This window comes from Perca fluviatilis, chromosome 8, assembly GCF_010015445.1.
Source record: "Perca fluviatilis chromosome 8, GENO_Pfluv_1.0, whole genome shotgun sequence".
NCBI classification, from domain to species: Eukaryota; Metazoa; Chordata; class Actinopteri; order Perciformes; family Percidae; genus Perca; species Perca fluviatilis.
In genome coordinates, this window is record NC_053119.1 from 28685282 (window position 1) to 28702287 (window position 17006).

Below are 17006 nucleotides of genomic sequence, written 5' to 3' on the forward strand. Positions count from 1 at the left end.
ACGCTAATTTCCCTAACTTACATTTTTATATTTAGCAAGTTGAGATAATTGAGTCATTATGTTATTTGTCAGTGAAGGACCCATAGCTCACCCACACTATAAAACAAAGGTACAGCTTAGTTTACATGCACAAACCTATTTTGCCTCACATGTATGTATTTTGAAACATATCTCCAAGCACATTGTGTCTAACAGACACCCCCACATTTCCCATAATAGTTCAAAGAGTGTTCCTTTACATGCAGTTTATGCTGGAAAAAGTTAAACCATAATGAATAAAGATAAGATGCAGGCAGTTGCCCAAGGAGCTTCTGGGACACTGAGTAAAAATGCTCAGTTTGATATGAACATGGCCAGAATTGCTTGTGTCAGAGGGGACGCAGTGTTTTGTGCAGATAATCCTCAGGCTGCATCTAACAAATTCGCTCTTTTTTTCATGCCCCTAAAGACCTACAGTGCTGGCTAAAGTAACTGTTTTTTTTTCCAATGCTGCACATTTATATTGTACAAAAGCACTGATGCTGCTGATTCAATCAGGATTGAAGCAGCGGTACTGCAGATTCAATAAGGGCTTTTATAAATTGTTGGCGTGCTGGAGAACGAGAGCAGTCCCACTTCCTCCGACCTCTAACCTGCAACATTTGCTTCAGCAGTAAAGTAGTTCCAGCTCCTTCTTCCATTGAAATTCTGAGGGACTCTGAGGTGAATCGCTGGACCTACACTCTATACGTGCCAGAGTCAATATGTGACACCGCTCTGGTCGTCTTTAACAGCCGTGACACTGAGGATAGACCCTTTCTGCTCGACTCTGTATGAACCTGCCTCCCAGCGACCCCTAATTCCACGCTGTGTATTCATAGTGTCAGGGCCCCCGGCTGCAGGGGAGGAATGACTAGTTACCACAGCGCCGGTTCCTCTGGCGGGTTCTCTTCACTCTCTAATGCAAACATCCCCCACCTTATTTTTTTTTTTGTTTCATTCACAGGAGGCCCTCACAGTGTTTAAAGAAGCAATACAGAAAATGCCAAGACAATTTGCACCACAGAGCCTCTACAACATGATGGGTAAGAGCTGCTTTTAGTTTCAAGACTACAAGCATACAAGCTATTGTTTTTTAATTTAAAAAAGAAGAACTTGGCACTGGAACTGAGGGTAAATCGTTCTTTTTGGAGTATTTTGGAGCAATTGGCTGCTATAAATCATTCATTTTTGTTTCACGTTGTTGTTCTGGGTCCCTTAAAACAAATGACCGTTTTGTTTCTTCTGGACAGGCAGTGTCTTAACTGAACCACACACTTTTAGTAAGCATTTGAGGATTACTAATTGCAACTAAGACCAGTGCTTACAGCCCCATTAGCTGTTTTACTTGCAGCTTTGAATGTGGGATAGCCCAGGGCTCACTAACACCCACTGTGGAGCAGAGGGATCCTAGACTTTTGGGAATTTGCACCAAAATACGCAAGTTAAAATCATCATTAGAATGGTTGTTGTTTGTGATTGTAGATTTCTTTGTCCATTAATGCTCAAAGATGTTCACGTGCAGAAAAGAAGAGGCATACTGCTAATGCTGTGAGAATTCCGAAGATGTTAACCTTGGGTTCACATTTCCAGTTGTGAATCCTAAACCTGGGGCTTACCGTAAGCCCTTGCTTATTAGATATGAAGATGAAAACTAGGTCAAGCTCACTCTAGCTTTTTGCAGCCGAGTGTTTAGGTTAAGCCAGAGATCAGATATGCTGCAAAAAGTTTTAAGGTGTGCTAGAATAAAGTTGATTGGCCAAAGAAATGTGTAAGATCAGTGTGACAGATAGACATCAAGCAAACAACCATTGATATCAATCAGTGAAATCCTTGTTTGAGAAATCTAACTTGAATTGATGCTGTTTTGAGACAGTAGGAAGCTTTACAACATCATGTTAAACAGAGTTAATTTGCTTTTCACTGCAAGAACAAGCCAGCTTGTTAGATTACAGCTGTAGAACAGCTGCTTTCAGGCTCATTATAGCTGCTTTCTTTTAGCTTTTTTTACTTTTCTTTTTCTCTGTCTCCCTCCTGCTTCTTTTTCTCTCACACACATGCAGCTACTCACACTAACACACACACACACACGCACACACACACACACACACACACGAAACATGGGACGTCTGTAATCCAGACTTGGTAGTGCCATGGCCAGCTTATGTGAAGGCAAAATGCAATTTGACGGAGCTACCAAGATTATGTCAAAATGTTGATGAAAGCTCTGGTCCCCGTTAAGGAGCAGCACTGAGCCAGAGATCTGTGATTTCTGCAGCTTAGCGTTGTTTCCTCGCTGAACTGATTTGCACATTTGGCACACCTGCTCATATCTATCTCCAGTTTTTTTTCCGCTCACTGTGCTGCTCTGATGCCGTTTGTCAGACGCAAAGGAGCAGAAGCTTTCATCAGAGGCAGACCTGGGTAATCTGCACCCTGCTGGTCTCGCTCCAACGCTCTCTGGTGGGCCCAGGAATGTTCCACTCCGAGGAGCAGGTTTTCAGCTCCTCGGATTCAATGTCACTTCTAATCGCACGTTGATGTTTGTGCTAATCTCATACAGAGGTCTGCTGCGAGGTGGGCGAGACAAGTCTTTTGGCGGCTTTTAAATCCATCAACTAGTGAAGCGGGCGTTTCTAAACTAGTCTATATCCACGACCTTCCAGTTCCGGGATTGCCCCGTTGCCTCCCGAAATTCCGCCGTATTACAGTTTTTTCGACCGGATTTCCGTTACCTAACGCTTCCTTTGTATTAGAACTCTAAACTCTGGTGGATTTATGAGGACTATGGTTAACTGCTCCTCAGATCTCCGCAGAGTAAATCCAGACAGCTAGCTAGACTATTATTATATATCTGTTCAGTGTTGCCCACAGATTAGTAAGCAACTTGTGGCGGACGGGTGGGTGTCGGGGGGGACGCACGTACGCAGTTGGATGCTGTCCTCATCTCCTACTTCAACGCCTAACCAATCTATCTATTTCTCTCCCCTGTCTTTTACTGGTTGAAGCCTGAAAATACTGTAAAACAAATTAATAACAAAAAAAGAAAACATAACTAATTCCACTGGTCGGGCTGTTCAGCTCTGTTTCAGACTGATAGGCCTACCTCCGGTTCATCCTCAACACGGGCCTTTTTCAGTCACGGAAAATACTTTTCAATAGACTACTCATCTGGATTGAAGCAGCAAACATACAGTGTAAGAGTAAAAAATAACATAACATTATATATAATACGTTTATTTGATTCACAGCTGCTACATATAGTGTTTTGACCTCGATAACCCAACTGCATTTTACCGCAAACTTGCAACTAGTTAACTTTCTAAAGCGGGCGCTATCGCTTGTTTGCTAAGAGTCGGGTCGGGACTCCAACGTTAACACACTGACAACATTTTATTCAGAATCAAAAATATTTTTAGATGTGTGATTGTGTAAAGGTGTTCACTAGATAGATCTACCAACCTTTCTTGAACTTGTGAATTTCGCCAGCTGTCTTCTCTCCTTGATGGAGACAGACCCTGTATGCACAGTGGGATCAATGGTGTTTTAAGCCTCCAACGTCGCCTTATAGGCACTAACCATGGATGTATTAAGAGAACGGCACTAACCCTCACCGTAACCTTAAACATAAACATTGCCGCGGTGCCTGGAAAGGTGATGTTTGGGGGCTTAAAAAACCCAACACCGCACGGTGGGAGGAGCTGTGTGTGTGTATGTGAGCGAGACACAAGTGACAGAGAGACGGAGGAGAGCAGGGAAAGGAAATGCAGAAGAACGTATTTTAAATAGTGTTTAAAAAATAATAATAATAATAACGAAACGCAATGTGCGGCGGCCGGTGTTGATAGTGAGGCGGACCGCCACACAATAGTCTATGTGTGAGTTTTCTGTTGCATGACTAAAACAACTTTTGAACGTGACGTGTTCCACCAAAATAAGTTCCTTCCCGAGACTATTGTCCAGCAGCACCGGGGCTCCGTGCAGCGCTTACCTCCGCCCAAGACGATTTTGATTGGTTTAAAGAAATACCAATAAACCAGGGCACGTTTTTCTCCCACCCCGGAATGCTTTGTGGACTATCCAGACCCTCTTCCGCAGCGCTGTGGAGAAAGGTCTGGCAAAGCGAGACTATGTCTTCACAGACCTATACATATATTTGTTAAAGTAGTTCAGTGCACCATTATGGTTGGTGGTAAATCTCTGGAATCTAGATAATCCTGTCTATTAAATACACTGATGATTTATTGAACTTAAAGGTCCCATGACATGGTGCTCTTTGGATGCTTTTCTATAGGCCTTAGTGGTCCCCTAATACTATATCTGAAGTCTTTTTCCCGAAATTCAGCCTTGGTGTAGAATTACAGCCACTAGCCAGTCCCACAATGAGCTTTCCTTAGGATGTGCCATTTCTGTGTCTGTAGCTATTGAGGAGGAGAGAGGGGAGGCAAGGTGGAGGGTGGGGGTGTGGCCTTGACCAACTGCCACTTTGCTCGTTTGAAAGCCACGATGTCTCTCTCTCTCATGGGCGGGCAAAGCACAGAAAGGGGAGGTAACCTTGCTCCTTATGACCTCATAAGGAGAAGATTCCAGAACGGCCCATCTGAGCTTTCATTTTCTCAAAGGCAGAGCAGGATACCCAGGGCTCGGTTTACACCTATCACCATTTCTAGTCACTGGGGGACCATAGGCAGGCTGGGGGAATGCATATTAATGTTAAAAAACCTCATAGAGTGAAATTTTCATGCCATGGGACCTTTAAGTTATTCAGTATTCTTAAAGAGCTTTAGAACGGAAAAACAATTACAAGCTGGCCATAGGAATATGGGAATCTTTAAAAATATCTCCAAATGTGCGACATCCTTTGATCCATGTTTTTGCTCTATGTGATGTTAGCGTTGACAAGAACATTTGTGAGTATGTAGCTACAATATCATGGATTTCCAACTCTTAAATCTGAAACTTGAGGCTGTACTGATGGATATCATCTTAAAAATATATTCTAATGTATTGCTTTAAAACTCTGGAGGGGGGGGGGGGGTGCGTTCTTAAGCCTTGAGCTTTCGTTTCTTTCACAATAAAAGGAAGTCAAGTCTTACATTTGAGGTCTATTTGATGTCTTTTACATGCTTATGTGTTAAGAGGTACTATTACACAGCGTTATCGCTCATTCGCAGTAAAATGAGAAAGTGTTTTTTCAAATCATTAAAAAGGTCCCAGAGTTGTGATTAGGTGTGGGACACCTGTTGTTTATCACAGTTTCCAATCAAGGAAGTGATTAGTCCTAATCCTCTCGGAATTAAAGTGTCAGTCCACTATAGTCTAAACAACGTGTCCACTCCGGTTCTAGTGAAATGTTAACAACTGGGATACGTTCGGTTTCTTTTTCTTAAATATGGTATAAGGTTGATTTTAACTGTGTTGTATCCAATTACCAGCCGATGTTGTCGAATTCTTGCAATAATACACGTGTAGTTGGATGGCTGTGAGAGAGAGGTATTGTTTTTTCAGGTGTGAGCAGGCAGAGGGTCAGATCTGGTGGTGGGGGAGGTATCGGATGATGTCTGACAGATCAGAGAGAGAGAGAGAAAGAGAGAGAGAGTGTTATAGGCTCTGTTTATTCTCCTTAAGTTATTAAGCCACACACAGCTCTTCCTATTTTAGTTTTATTTTTATTTTTTTTAAATAAAAACACTGACAGTGATTTAATTGTTAATAACTGACTGGTTTGCTGTTGTGAAAGCAACATCATGAATTGTTCCTGCAGTATGAATGTGGTACTCCAAAACAAAGGACAGCATTTGTTTAGTCCATTGCCAGATATCATACAAGTAAACATATCATTTAAAAACAACATGGGGTGTCTGGGAGGTCTGTTCTCACTGCTACTCTGTCATGGAAACACTTCGCTGAACAATGGGAAAGAAGTGTGATGTCTTAACCTCTGACAGCTCGACCCCTGACTCGAGCCTCACTTTGCTTTCACAGGAGAGGCCTACATTAGACTGAACAAGCTGACTGATGCTGAACACTGGTACCGAGAGTCCCTGCGAGCCAAGCCGGACCACATTCCCGCACACCTCACCTATGGCAAACTCCTGGCTATGACGGTAAGACTTCGGTTTCTGTGTCATCCTCGCTTGTTCTACCTTTATTTATTTTCAGGTTCATACTTGTATTTTGGGTTTCTACTAGAACGATGAAGAAGAATGTTTACATGCTTTAATGTTGTTTTTTTTCCGTACAGTCTGTGTGAATATACCTGTATTGACCCTCTGTCTGAAACGCTTCCTTTTAGTGCCTGTCTTTAAGCCCCCCTTTTTCGAAAAAGCCATGTTTTCTGGAAATGTGCACATTTGCGCTCTTAGCATCTCTGTGCCGTCATTGCAGCCAGGGAATGACTGTAATGGTACTGTAGCAGCACTTTCTAGCTATCTATAGTTTTGTTATATAAATACAATATACAATATATATATATATATATATATATATATACACAGTACAGGCCAAAAGTTTGGACACACCTTCTCATTCAATGTTTCCTTATTTTCATGACTATTTACATTGTAGATTCTCACTGAAGGCATCAAAACTATGAATGAACACATATGGAATTATGTACTTAACAAAAAAAGTGGGAAATATATAGGGGTGGATCCGGCGACTCAAAACGGGAGTTGGAGGTAACAGAACAAAAAAAAGAAATTACACTGCCTACGTAGCTTCTCTGACTAAAAATACCTAAACAACGCTGTGTGTACATCAGCAATGTTTATTTTTATTTAAGAACACGCACTGCATCGGTGCAAAATGTAAAAAAAAAAAAAAAAAATTATCAGCAATTATCCATCAGACTATTAAATTAACCCAAAAACCAACCGTGGTCTGCACATTCTTGATCGGCAGAAACGGTTTTTGCTTGTTTGGGATCCGACTGGCCAGCGTATTTGAAAAAGTTAAGCAAACTTTGTTGTCTTTTTGACATTTTCCCCTTGACTGAAACGAGGCTATAACAGCAATCTCAACCAAGTGCAGCGCCACGCTGTTGAAGTGCCTCCCCTCCCTCCGTTACTTTGTTTTACCTCCTCCACTATAGCACACAAACGATGGCAATTGTCAAACGTTTGTGGGAAAAAGTTACAAGCCTATGTACATGAAAGACAATTAAGTGAAATGAAACTCACCATCAAGGCCCATTTGCTCTGCAATACCACTCCATAGCAGTTCTCTTTTGTCAAGATTTTTGTAGTCGCTGTCGCGTTTGTCATAAAGTGCTTTATGTTCCGACACCAACGAGACCAGCAGCTCTACATTCATCTTGCCTTGCATCTTCCTCGTCTTATTTCTTCCCGGCAGTGTAGACGCTACTTGCCGTATATCTTCTTCGCCGTTATGTATGCATGCTCGGCAAGACCGTTTTGTGTTTGAGCGCCCCCAAGTTGTGTTTACTGTAACTTCAGAAGCTCCAGACACGTGAGCAAAAGCGCCAATCTCATTGGTCGGATAGTTTTTGACGCGGTGCGTCAAACCATAAAAACGAACCAAGGCGTTTTTAAAAAAATGACGCTTTTACACGTGCCGTTTTTCGCGTCGGTGTGCACACTCACATTGGCGCCCTTTGTTTAGTCACGCGGTGTTAAACGTCGGCGAATATCGCACGTGAAATTCGTCCCGGTCTGAACAGGCCTTTACCCTGAAAATTCACCTCAAAATGCATCGAAAATGCAAACACAAGATTTTTGTGGAACTTCAATGGGGAATAACGACTAACAGGACAGATAACAACATTGAACACTACACAAACAGTAATTTATTTTTTTCATTTAGGCGATTCAATTTTCCGGGTGAGACAGGAGGTGCCGGATCCAATAAAAAAGGTTTCGGATCCAATGTCGGAGGTGCCGGAACATGTTCCGGCGTGTTCCGGCTCAAATTAATATATATATATATATATATATATATATATATATATAATTTGTTTTACTTTCACAGTATTTATAATGCACCTCGAACTTCTTTATTAAAAAAGAAGACTTTTTACAACGTGGGACCTTTTTAAAGCTGCAGTGGGTAGAATTAAAAAAATAAATAAAACGCCCGAATTTGAACTAGAGTGAGACCACTTGCTTCAGCTCTCCCTCTCCCCGTCACACGCATGCGCCCATACGAATGCTCTCTCTCTCTCTCTTTCTCTCTCTCTGAAATGACCTGCAATTGTCCAATGTCTCTCCATCACAGCTAGATTATCCAAAGCATGAAAACAGAGCCAAGAGGAGGTGCAGAAGTCTGGTTTTCTCTCAGACCGCTAGCATTAGAATGACGCCAAAAATAAATTGCCTACCACAGCTTTAAGACGAGAGACTATGTTACTTCTGAAGGACGAAATAACACATTATTTCTTTTACAAATGAAAGTTGAAATCATAGATCATCTGCCGGTCGACTGTATCGAACCGTTGACATCTTCTCACTTTTTGTTTCCCTGAACCAGTTCTCATTCACTACATGTACTCGCTCAGTTCTTTTCACTGTCCTTTTTATTACACTCTCTTTCAACTCCCCTGGCTTTAAATTACTTCTCTCCAGCTCTTTACTCGTGGTCGTAATGTCCTCCTGAAGTCTCTACAGTTAATCAATAGTGTGTGGGTTAGAGAGAGGGGCAACAATGAGAGAACAACGAGAGGAGGGTTGTCACGTTGTATTTCTCAAGATGCTCCGGTCTGTCATGGGAATAGAACTTCCTGATTAAAAACCTTGCCCTTTTTTTTTTGGTCCATGTGACTTGTGATTATATCTTTAAAAGTTGCTCAAATAGCTGTGATCGCAACTTAGAACCAACAGCGAAACGGAGAATTTAAATTTCTGAGCACTGCAAAGAAATGAATCGACATCTGCCCAGCATTTTCCCGGACAGAGATAAGATCCTCTCAGGGTCACGCAGCTGACCTGTGTTTCAGTACTATGAAGAAAATGCTTAAGCAGTTTCCAGAGTCGCAGAGTTTACGAGGAGGTGGTCATGTGGTCGGGTCATACAGTCATCTGTTACAGATCACAGCTAGATAGGCGTATTTCGAGTAGTCTCGTATTGCCAGACTTTCCTCCACAACGCTGCGGAGGGTCTGGCTAGTCCACACAGCATTCCGGGATGGGAGAAAAACGTGCTGTGGTTTATTGGCATTTCTTTAAACCAATCACAATTGTCTTGGGCGGCGCTAAGCGCCGGACGGAGCCTCTGCAAAATAGCCTCGGGAAGGAAGTTGTTTTGGTGGAACATGTGCACGTAGGGAGGCGAGCTCTGGAATTAAAAAGGCTGTCGAGTGTGTGATGAGAATTTTACTCAAAAAGTATATATAAATATAATTTGATTGTCGGTTCTAGCTTAGAGCATGTTTCCCGAATTGACCGGAGCTTAGAATGCCAACAGAAGAGAAAGCGGAAGGTGAGAGACATCGAAATTCTTAACAGCAGTTCACTTAGTAAACATAACATCTAAATCTAAAAAGACAAGAAATAAATAGTAAAATAATACAATCATAAATAGAAGAAATATACACACTAAAATATATATATATATATATATATAGACTATATTTGGAGTAGAGCTGAAAAAGAGGAGCAGTTACAGCTGAAAAAGACTGTCGGAGTAGAAATCAGACAAACAAATCGGAAGAAGAGCTACCCAGCAGGTCAAAAGAAGGGTGGAGGTGGACGCCCGGATAGCTCAGTTGGTAGAGCAGGCGCTCATGTATAGAGGTTTCCACCTCGACGCAGCAGGCCCGGGTTCGACTCCAACCTGTGGCGCTTTGCTGCATGTCGTTCCTCCCTCTCTCTCCCCCTTTCATTTCTTCAGCTGTCCTGTAAATAAAGGCCTGAAAATGCCCAAAATATTTTAAAAACAAGAAGGGTGGAGGCCTTCTCTTCAGCTGACACCGCTCTCTCCCACAGTCTGATCCCTAATGAAAGGCCGTCAATGTGTTTCTGTAGCCTGGAGCGCTGGAATCTGGATCTCCACAGAAAGGCTTGAGTCTTCCTGGCCCTGTCCATTTTCATTTCCCTAAAAGAAACAGAGTCTTTTTCAAGTTCTTTTCATTTCATTTATAGTCTTTCCAAAAAGAGTTTATGTTTTACAGCTGATACAGTACTTGTGGAAGAATTTAACTCGCACGTAATTTACTTTAACTTGCTGGAAAAAATAAAAATTTAATAATAATAATAAAGTTTTAACTAAGGTTTACATTTATCCCTTACAAATAATTTGGGGAAATATGTGTGTTTGCTTTCCTGCCGAGAGCTAGATGAGAAGACTAATACCACTCTTACTGTAAATCTGTACGACAAATATGAAGCTACAGGCAGGAGCTGGTTAGTGCTTTGCACAAGGGTTGGGAACAGCTAGCTTATAGCTCTGTCCATGACATAATTTGCCTACCAGCACCTGTAAAGCTCAACAATTAAGACGTTGTAGCTCATTGGTTTAATTTGTACAAGAACAGAAGTGTAAAAAATACACTTTGTGGTTTTACAGTTTTTGTTTTTCTGCCAGACTTTTACTCAGTAACTTCTGGCATGTAAAAGAATATGATCCGAAAAGACATTTTAGCTTTGTTGGCTTTCTTCGAGTTGGATGACAAGATTAATACCTCTGACTATAGGGTAAATGAAGATGGAGCCAGGACACAGTAAGATTAGTATTGTTTGTCATTTCTTCTTCTTACTTCTTCCTTCCTTTATGCTAAGATATGCTACTATGTTGCTGGTGGTAGCTTCATATTTACTGTACGGACATGAGAGTGGTATCAATTAGGGCTGTGCAATTAATCAAATTTTGATCGTGATTTCGATTTCGGCTTCCAACGATCACAAAAAAAAATTAAATTGAAAATTATTCTTTTTTTGCCCATTACATTTTACAAGTAAACTTTTATTTCATCTGTTCTGAAGGGGAGTTCAAAAAGTTCAACGGGAAAAGTATTAAGGGAAATTTCACTGTTGATTTGTTTAAAGTGCTCATATTATGCTCATTTTCAGGTTTATGTGGTTTAATTTTCAGAAAACACCATATATGTTTGTTGTACTGCACATTGCTGCAGCTCCTCTTTTCACCCTGTGTGTTGAGCTCTCTGTTTTAGCTACAGAGTGAGGCATCTCACTTCTGTTCAATCTTTGTTGGGAGTCGCACATGCGCAGTAAGTACTGCTAGCTAGTCAGTTGCAGAGTATGAGGGCGTGCCACGCTAGCAGCTAGGCGAGCATTATAACGTGTGTTACAAAGTGACGCACGTTTGTCTCTGAAGTAAAGGCTGGACTACAATAGAGCTGTTTGGAGCAGTTTGTGAACAGTGTTTTCTGTTGGAGATGTTAAGTCCCTTTGGGGTGGACTTTGGGCTTTTTCACTTTGTAAACCTATAACGTGCACAAAAAAGTTATATAACACAATACAGGAAAGGGGAAAAGCCAAAAAGCATAATATGAGCACTTTAACTGTTTTACTGTTTTTAAGTTCAATAAATGCACGAGTAATCGTGTTAAATAATCTTTTTCAATATTGACCAAAATAATTGTGATTATGATTTTTATTTCCATAATCAAGCAGCCCTAGTATCAATGTTTTCATCCAACTTTCGTCAACAAAGCGAAATGTCAAACTGTTCATTTACTCTGATAATCGTGTTAATTCTCCCTCACTGGTGTTATACATCTGTGGCTCAATAATGCCATTACATAGTGCATCCTCTGTGGCATATCTCGCGGTTGTAGATCGTTGTGTGTCCAAATGAAACTGAGCTCCAGCACCATACTAGATAGATTTTTGTCAATTGTCAGCTTAAAGACTAGTTCAGCTGACACTGCAGTTAAAAGTATCTTGTTAAGCTGACATGAACTCCTCGCTGTTCAAAAGCCACTGGACATCAAAAACTCTGAATCTGAAACCAAACGCTGTCAACGGGAACAGCACAATTCTTTAGAGGGGAGATTGTTGTGATTTGGTGAAGTGGACTCAGGGAAGTATTCAGTGGGCCGTGAAGAGAAACTCATTTTATTTAAGAAAGTGTTATTGATTTTGGAGGAAAGTAGAGTTTAAACCTGCAGGGATGAGTCTCTGTAGATCTCTGACCATGATGGATGGTAGAGGAGCCCTCGGTGATTCTGTGAGTGCAAATAATGCTGCCGGAGGAGGGAACTTAGTTGTTTGGAAAAGCTTCGAACCTCTTAATCCATGAGAAAATGATGGGGAGAAGTTTGTTGGAAAGTTTGTACCGAAGAATTCAAGTTAGGGTACCGTAGGGCTGCACGACGTGACGAAAATATACAGTGCAATATGCGATAACGTAGCTGAATTTCGCAATAACGATATTACCTGTGATCAATAAGCCGATGTTAAAGTGTACTCAGTTCTGCCTTTCTGCTGCTTTCAGTATTCTGCCCAAATACAACAAATTGCTTGTTGAATTTAAAACAAATGAAAGGTAATCGTTTCCAACGTTCTTTTATTGAACAAATTGAACATTGAATATAATATGAAAAGCATCGCTAAAACAAAATCTTGTCTTATGTTATGTGTGATGTTACATTCGTAAAATGTTACATTTTAAAGTGTATTTTTCTACTTTCTCTATCAACTAACACAAAAATCTCTGAGTGTCATTCGCGATAAGTCGCAGCTGTTTGCAGTGTGTGTCTTGCGCAAGCTGATATCGCGATGGCGATAAAAAAAAACAAAAAAAAAGCGATATAATGTGCAGCCCTAGGGTACCATTTAATGTATTCTCTTCCTGTTGTATGGCCTCTGTGCTTGATGACAACAGCGTTCAAGTGTGATCACAACCAGCCCGGGAAGTTGACCAGCCCCCGCGTCTTTCATCTCCTACCCCTGCACTCCCCATGGCACCACTCTGAGTGATGAAGATGCTTCGGATACTGTCAGGAGTTTCGAGGTTCAGGTCCCTGCGGGGAGGCTGCGATAAGACTTGATATAGGGTCAGAGAAGGGTGAGAGGAGGACGCTGGAGCTGAGCTGGTAGCGGAGGTGCGGAGAGTCACAAGTTTCTGTGATTCGTGGATGAGGGAAAGGGAAAACAGGCGGGAGGGAGAGTTAATAACCCAGATCAGTATCGTGCCGCACGCTGCGCTGACCCCTGCGCACCTCCGCTCGCACCCCCCAGGGGTCAGGATGTGATTGGGGCTCTCTGTACACATCGCAGGTCAGAGATGGACACGGCCGCCCTGATGCCTGCAATATTGGATTCGGTCATCTACTTGCCATTTCCTCGGCTAATACGATGCAGGCTTCATTCATAATCACCCAGACGTCCGCAGAGCCGGAGCTACATCTGCGGTTTATCTGATGCTATCGGGAGATTTGAAGAGTGTGGAACGCACCAATAAGCTCAGCACGTGTGTGACAAAAGGCAGGATATTGTATTCACACAGTGAGCTGACTAGAATGAGAAGTGGATATATTTAATGGAGAGTGTGCTTTGAAGGGTGGTTGGCATTTTGTTATTGTCTTCCTATATTATTTTTAGGCTAGTGGCCTCAAGGTGCTTTCAATTCAACAAAAGAGTGAGCGTTGTCATGTCAGGAAATGTGGAAAGGGGGAAACTTTACGCAGTAAAGGTTGGGTAGCACAGACCTTTCCAGAACAAAACATTTTGAATGAAAAGAAACATGATCATTTTTCTCCCTGTGATGGGAGATGATAAGTTGGGGGAGTAGTTAACTCGCATTGGGTTGGCTGGCTGCCATGATTGACTTTCCAGAGAAAAACAGTAACAAAAAAAATGATTATTCATAGAGTCATACAGGTGAGCTAAATGTGTTTATAATCCAGAAATTTGAAGATGAAAGAGAAAGCAGTTGGCTGTTTAGTGAGGTTCAACAGCTAAGTAATATAACAAGTAGTGTAACAAATTGCCTCTCCGGGGATTAATAAGAACTGGAATAACATTTATTTTAAGACGAGTAATGAGAAAGGAGCAACTTGTTATTTTTTTTAATTTTTTTTAAGGTCTTAACTCCTAACTGCCATATATCTTGCTCTGGGCATGGTATACATTAATATACTTAGATGTGTCATAATATAAATCCACTCATAACTGCGACTCATTCCAATGTGTGAAAGCTTAATTCTGAGGTTTCACAAACAGACGTAGACCTGTGTTATTATAAAACCAGCTGGCCCTCAAACTTACACATTCCTACATCTGTGAATACGAGTATAAAAATACACAGAGAGGATGCTTTTCAGACTGGAACTGTGATCACTACTTGGACACCATCAACTCTATTAAACATATACTTAGCAAGGGCATGATTTTCCGCAGCATCAAGGGGAAGCCCGCTCAAATATTTACATTAGAAAATTATGTATTTATTGAATCTAAAGCTCACTGAAAATGTATATGCTTGACTAAGTATGCCTATGTCATTAATGCTACACTGTACTGATTGGATTTGAGCCCATTCTTCTGTTTGACTAGTTGAAGCAATTTGCTGTATATACATAATTTTTTCTGGCTTATGCAATCTTTATGCAATCCGCCTTTCATCTTTTCTGATGCTTTGGTATTTTACCTCAAGCTTTCATAGACTTGGCTCAACTCGAATTTAACAATATATGTTTTATTCATGCAAAGGTATTATCTCATAGCGAAACGCACACTAATGGTTGCGTTGTTAATGCTAAAACATCAGCCTTTATGGATGAGTGTGCATTGTTAATTGTTGATCAGATGGCATCTGGTGCCCAACTGAGAGCAGGGGTGTGTCAAAGTCCCAGCTGGCATGACTATTGGCCAGCTGCTCTGTTCTGTCTGAGCTGTGATTGGTGTCACAGTCTAAAGGACCTGAGGGAGTTTTGGAGGTCCACAGGGTGCTATGCTCACCCACCCAGAATGGATTCTTTCATCTGTCTAAAGGCTGGAACAACACTGTACACAGAAGAAAAGAAAAAAACTGTGTGTGTGTGTGTGTGTGTGTGCGCCATGCACTTCTTATGTAACCTTAAAGATCCCTATATATATATGGGATGTAACGGTATGAAAATTTAACCTCACGGTTATAGTGACCAAAAATATCACGGTTTTCGGTATTATCGCTGTATTTTTAAAAATGTGTTCAATATGTTCAGAAAGCACTGATAGGCCTACACAAGCTGAAATAGTTTCAAAAAGTGTAACAGTGTTTATTATGTTACAAAGATATAGGCAAAACCTTATCAAAAGTGCAACTTTTAAGATCAAATGTTCTGAGCGCTGTCATCCCCTCCTTCCGCCATGATTCCAAAATCAAAAAACGCGCGTTGTAGGCTACGCAGTGCGCCCGCGCGGCAACTTCACGAGACTCGGATTAAACACACGGTTTCCACACCGTGGTAATCCACCGTGATAATAATGATATTTTAAATGAAAACGGTAATTGTTATCGTCAACATTTTTATCGTGGTTTACCGTTACACTGGTACTCGTTACATCCCTCATATATACTATACTGTATATTTGATCACACTATGGGCTCTGTAATTAATCAAATTTAGAACGTGATTTGGATTTCAGCTCCTAACGATCACAAAAACAATGTAATCGAGAAAAACTATATTTGCACATTACGTTTCGCAAGTAAAGTCGTTTTTTTGTCTTTTGGAATTTCACAGTTCACCCACTGTTTTCACTGTTGATTTGTTTGACTTTTTTTTTTTAAGTTCAATAAATGCAACATCTTTCAAAAAAATCAATTACAAATCGTGTTAAATAATCATGATTTCAATATTGACCTAAATAATTGTGATTATAATTATTTTTTTTTCTTTTCATAATCGAGCAGCCCTAATCACACTCACTGTTTCCTCTTCTGTCCTTTCCACCCTCCCGCTCCATTTCCATCCACTGCTCTCTGTCTTGTTTCATAGCAGTCAGGCCACACACAACGGCAGGCTGCGGTTAAACTCTGGAAGTGTTATTTGCACAGATAAAAGTGTGTAATGAATGAGCCTTTTACGCTGCCTGGTCCGCTGTGCCAAGCATGACAGTGTGTACTTTGACAGCACGACACATGAGCTTGAACGAATAACACTCGCGGTCCATGTGTTTCATGTCTATTTATTAAGATTTATTGTTAAAGTAGGTCTGCGGTTTGGAGAAGGACATTGGGTATACACAAAGGTATTTGGGCCGTTGAGCTGAGTGCGGTGTTTTTATAATGAGTAGTTTTGAGGAGCAGTTGAAACAATAATGACACTGTGTTTATTCCATCTCTCTCAGGGGCAGAAAACAGAAGCGGAGAGGTACTTCCTGAAGGCCATCCAACTTGATCCCGCAAAAGGCAACTGCTACATGCATTATGGTAATCATTGATCTTTTTTTTTTTTTTTTTTCGTTTTTAATTTGACATATCCTGCCTTTATTCTTACATCCTCATTTATTGTATTTGTCAATTTTACATGGTGCACTTGTGTGCACAAAGCCAGGAACTTCTACACCCTAGCAGGTTGTTCCAACAGTGTTGGCTGACCCTTTTGCCATCTCTTCCCCTAATCAGTCAGGGTGTCAGTCTGTACGTGATTGGGGGAGGATCGCAACAAGACAGGATGATTCCCTCTGATTGTCCTCTCTGATTTCATGGAAATGCGGAACGTGACAATTGTAACGTCTCTCTTGTCTTACATTATGTCTGTGTGACTCACACACGGCAGCGTTACCTCTTAGATTTAATTACTATCATAGTAAGATTGAGTTTGAATAAGCTGTCAAGTTAATTACTTCCTTTCTTTCAAAGCCTTTAAAACCTTGTCTGCCTGAAACAGCATTTTGGGATGAACTGACGTGTCAGCTCGCTATCATCACACAAGCTTGTATGTGACATTTAAAGCGATCAATACACCAGGTTAATGGTGGCTTTTTACATTTTGTTGAAGGACTGTATGTCTGAAGTTGTCATCTGGCAGAGTTTAAGAACTCTGTTTAAAATAAGATGAACTCTATTGATCCACAAGAGGA

General features: G+C 41.1%; 1 protein-coding gene across 1 annotated transcript in view; it reads left to right on the forward strand.

Moving 5' to 3' along the window:
- tmtc2b (transmembrane O-mannosyltransferase targeting cadherins 2b) overlaps positions 1–17006 on the forward strand; it is a 123229-nt gene that overhangs the window by 86600 nt on the left and 19623 nt on the right. Inside the window, exons 7-9 of the mRNA XM_039809139.1 lie at positions 986–1064; positions 6004–6125; positions 16272–16353. Coding sequence (XP_039665073.1) covers positions 986–1064; positions 6004–6125; positions 16272–16353 — 283 coding nt within the window. The remainder of the gene's footprint in view (positions 1–985; positions 1065–6003; positions 6126–16271; positions 16354–17006) is intronic.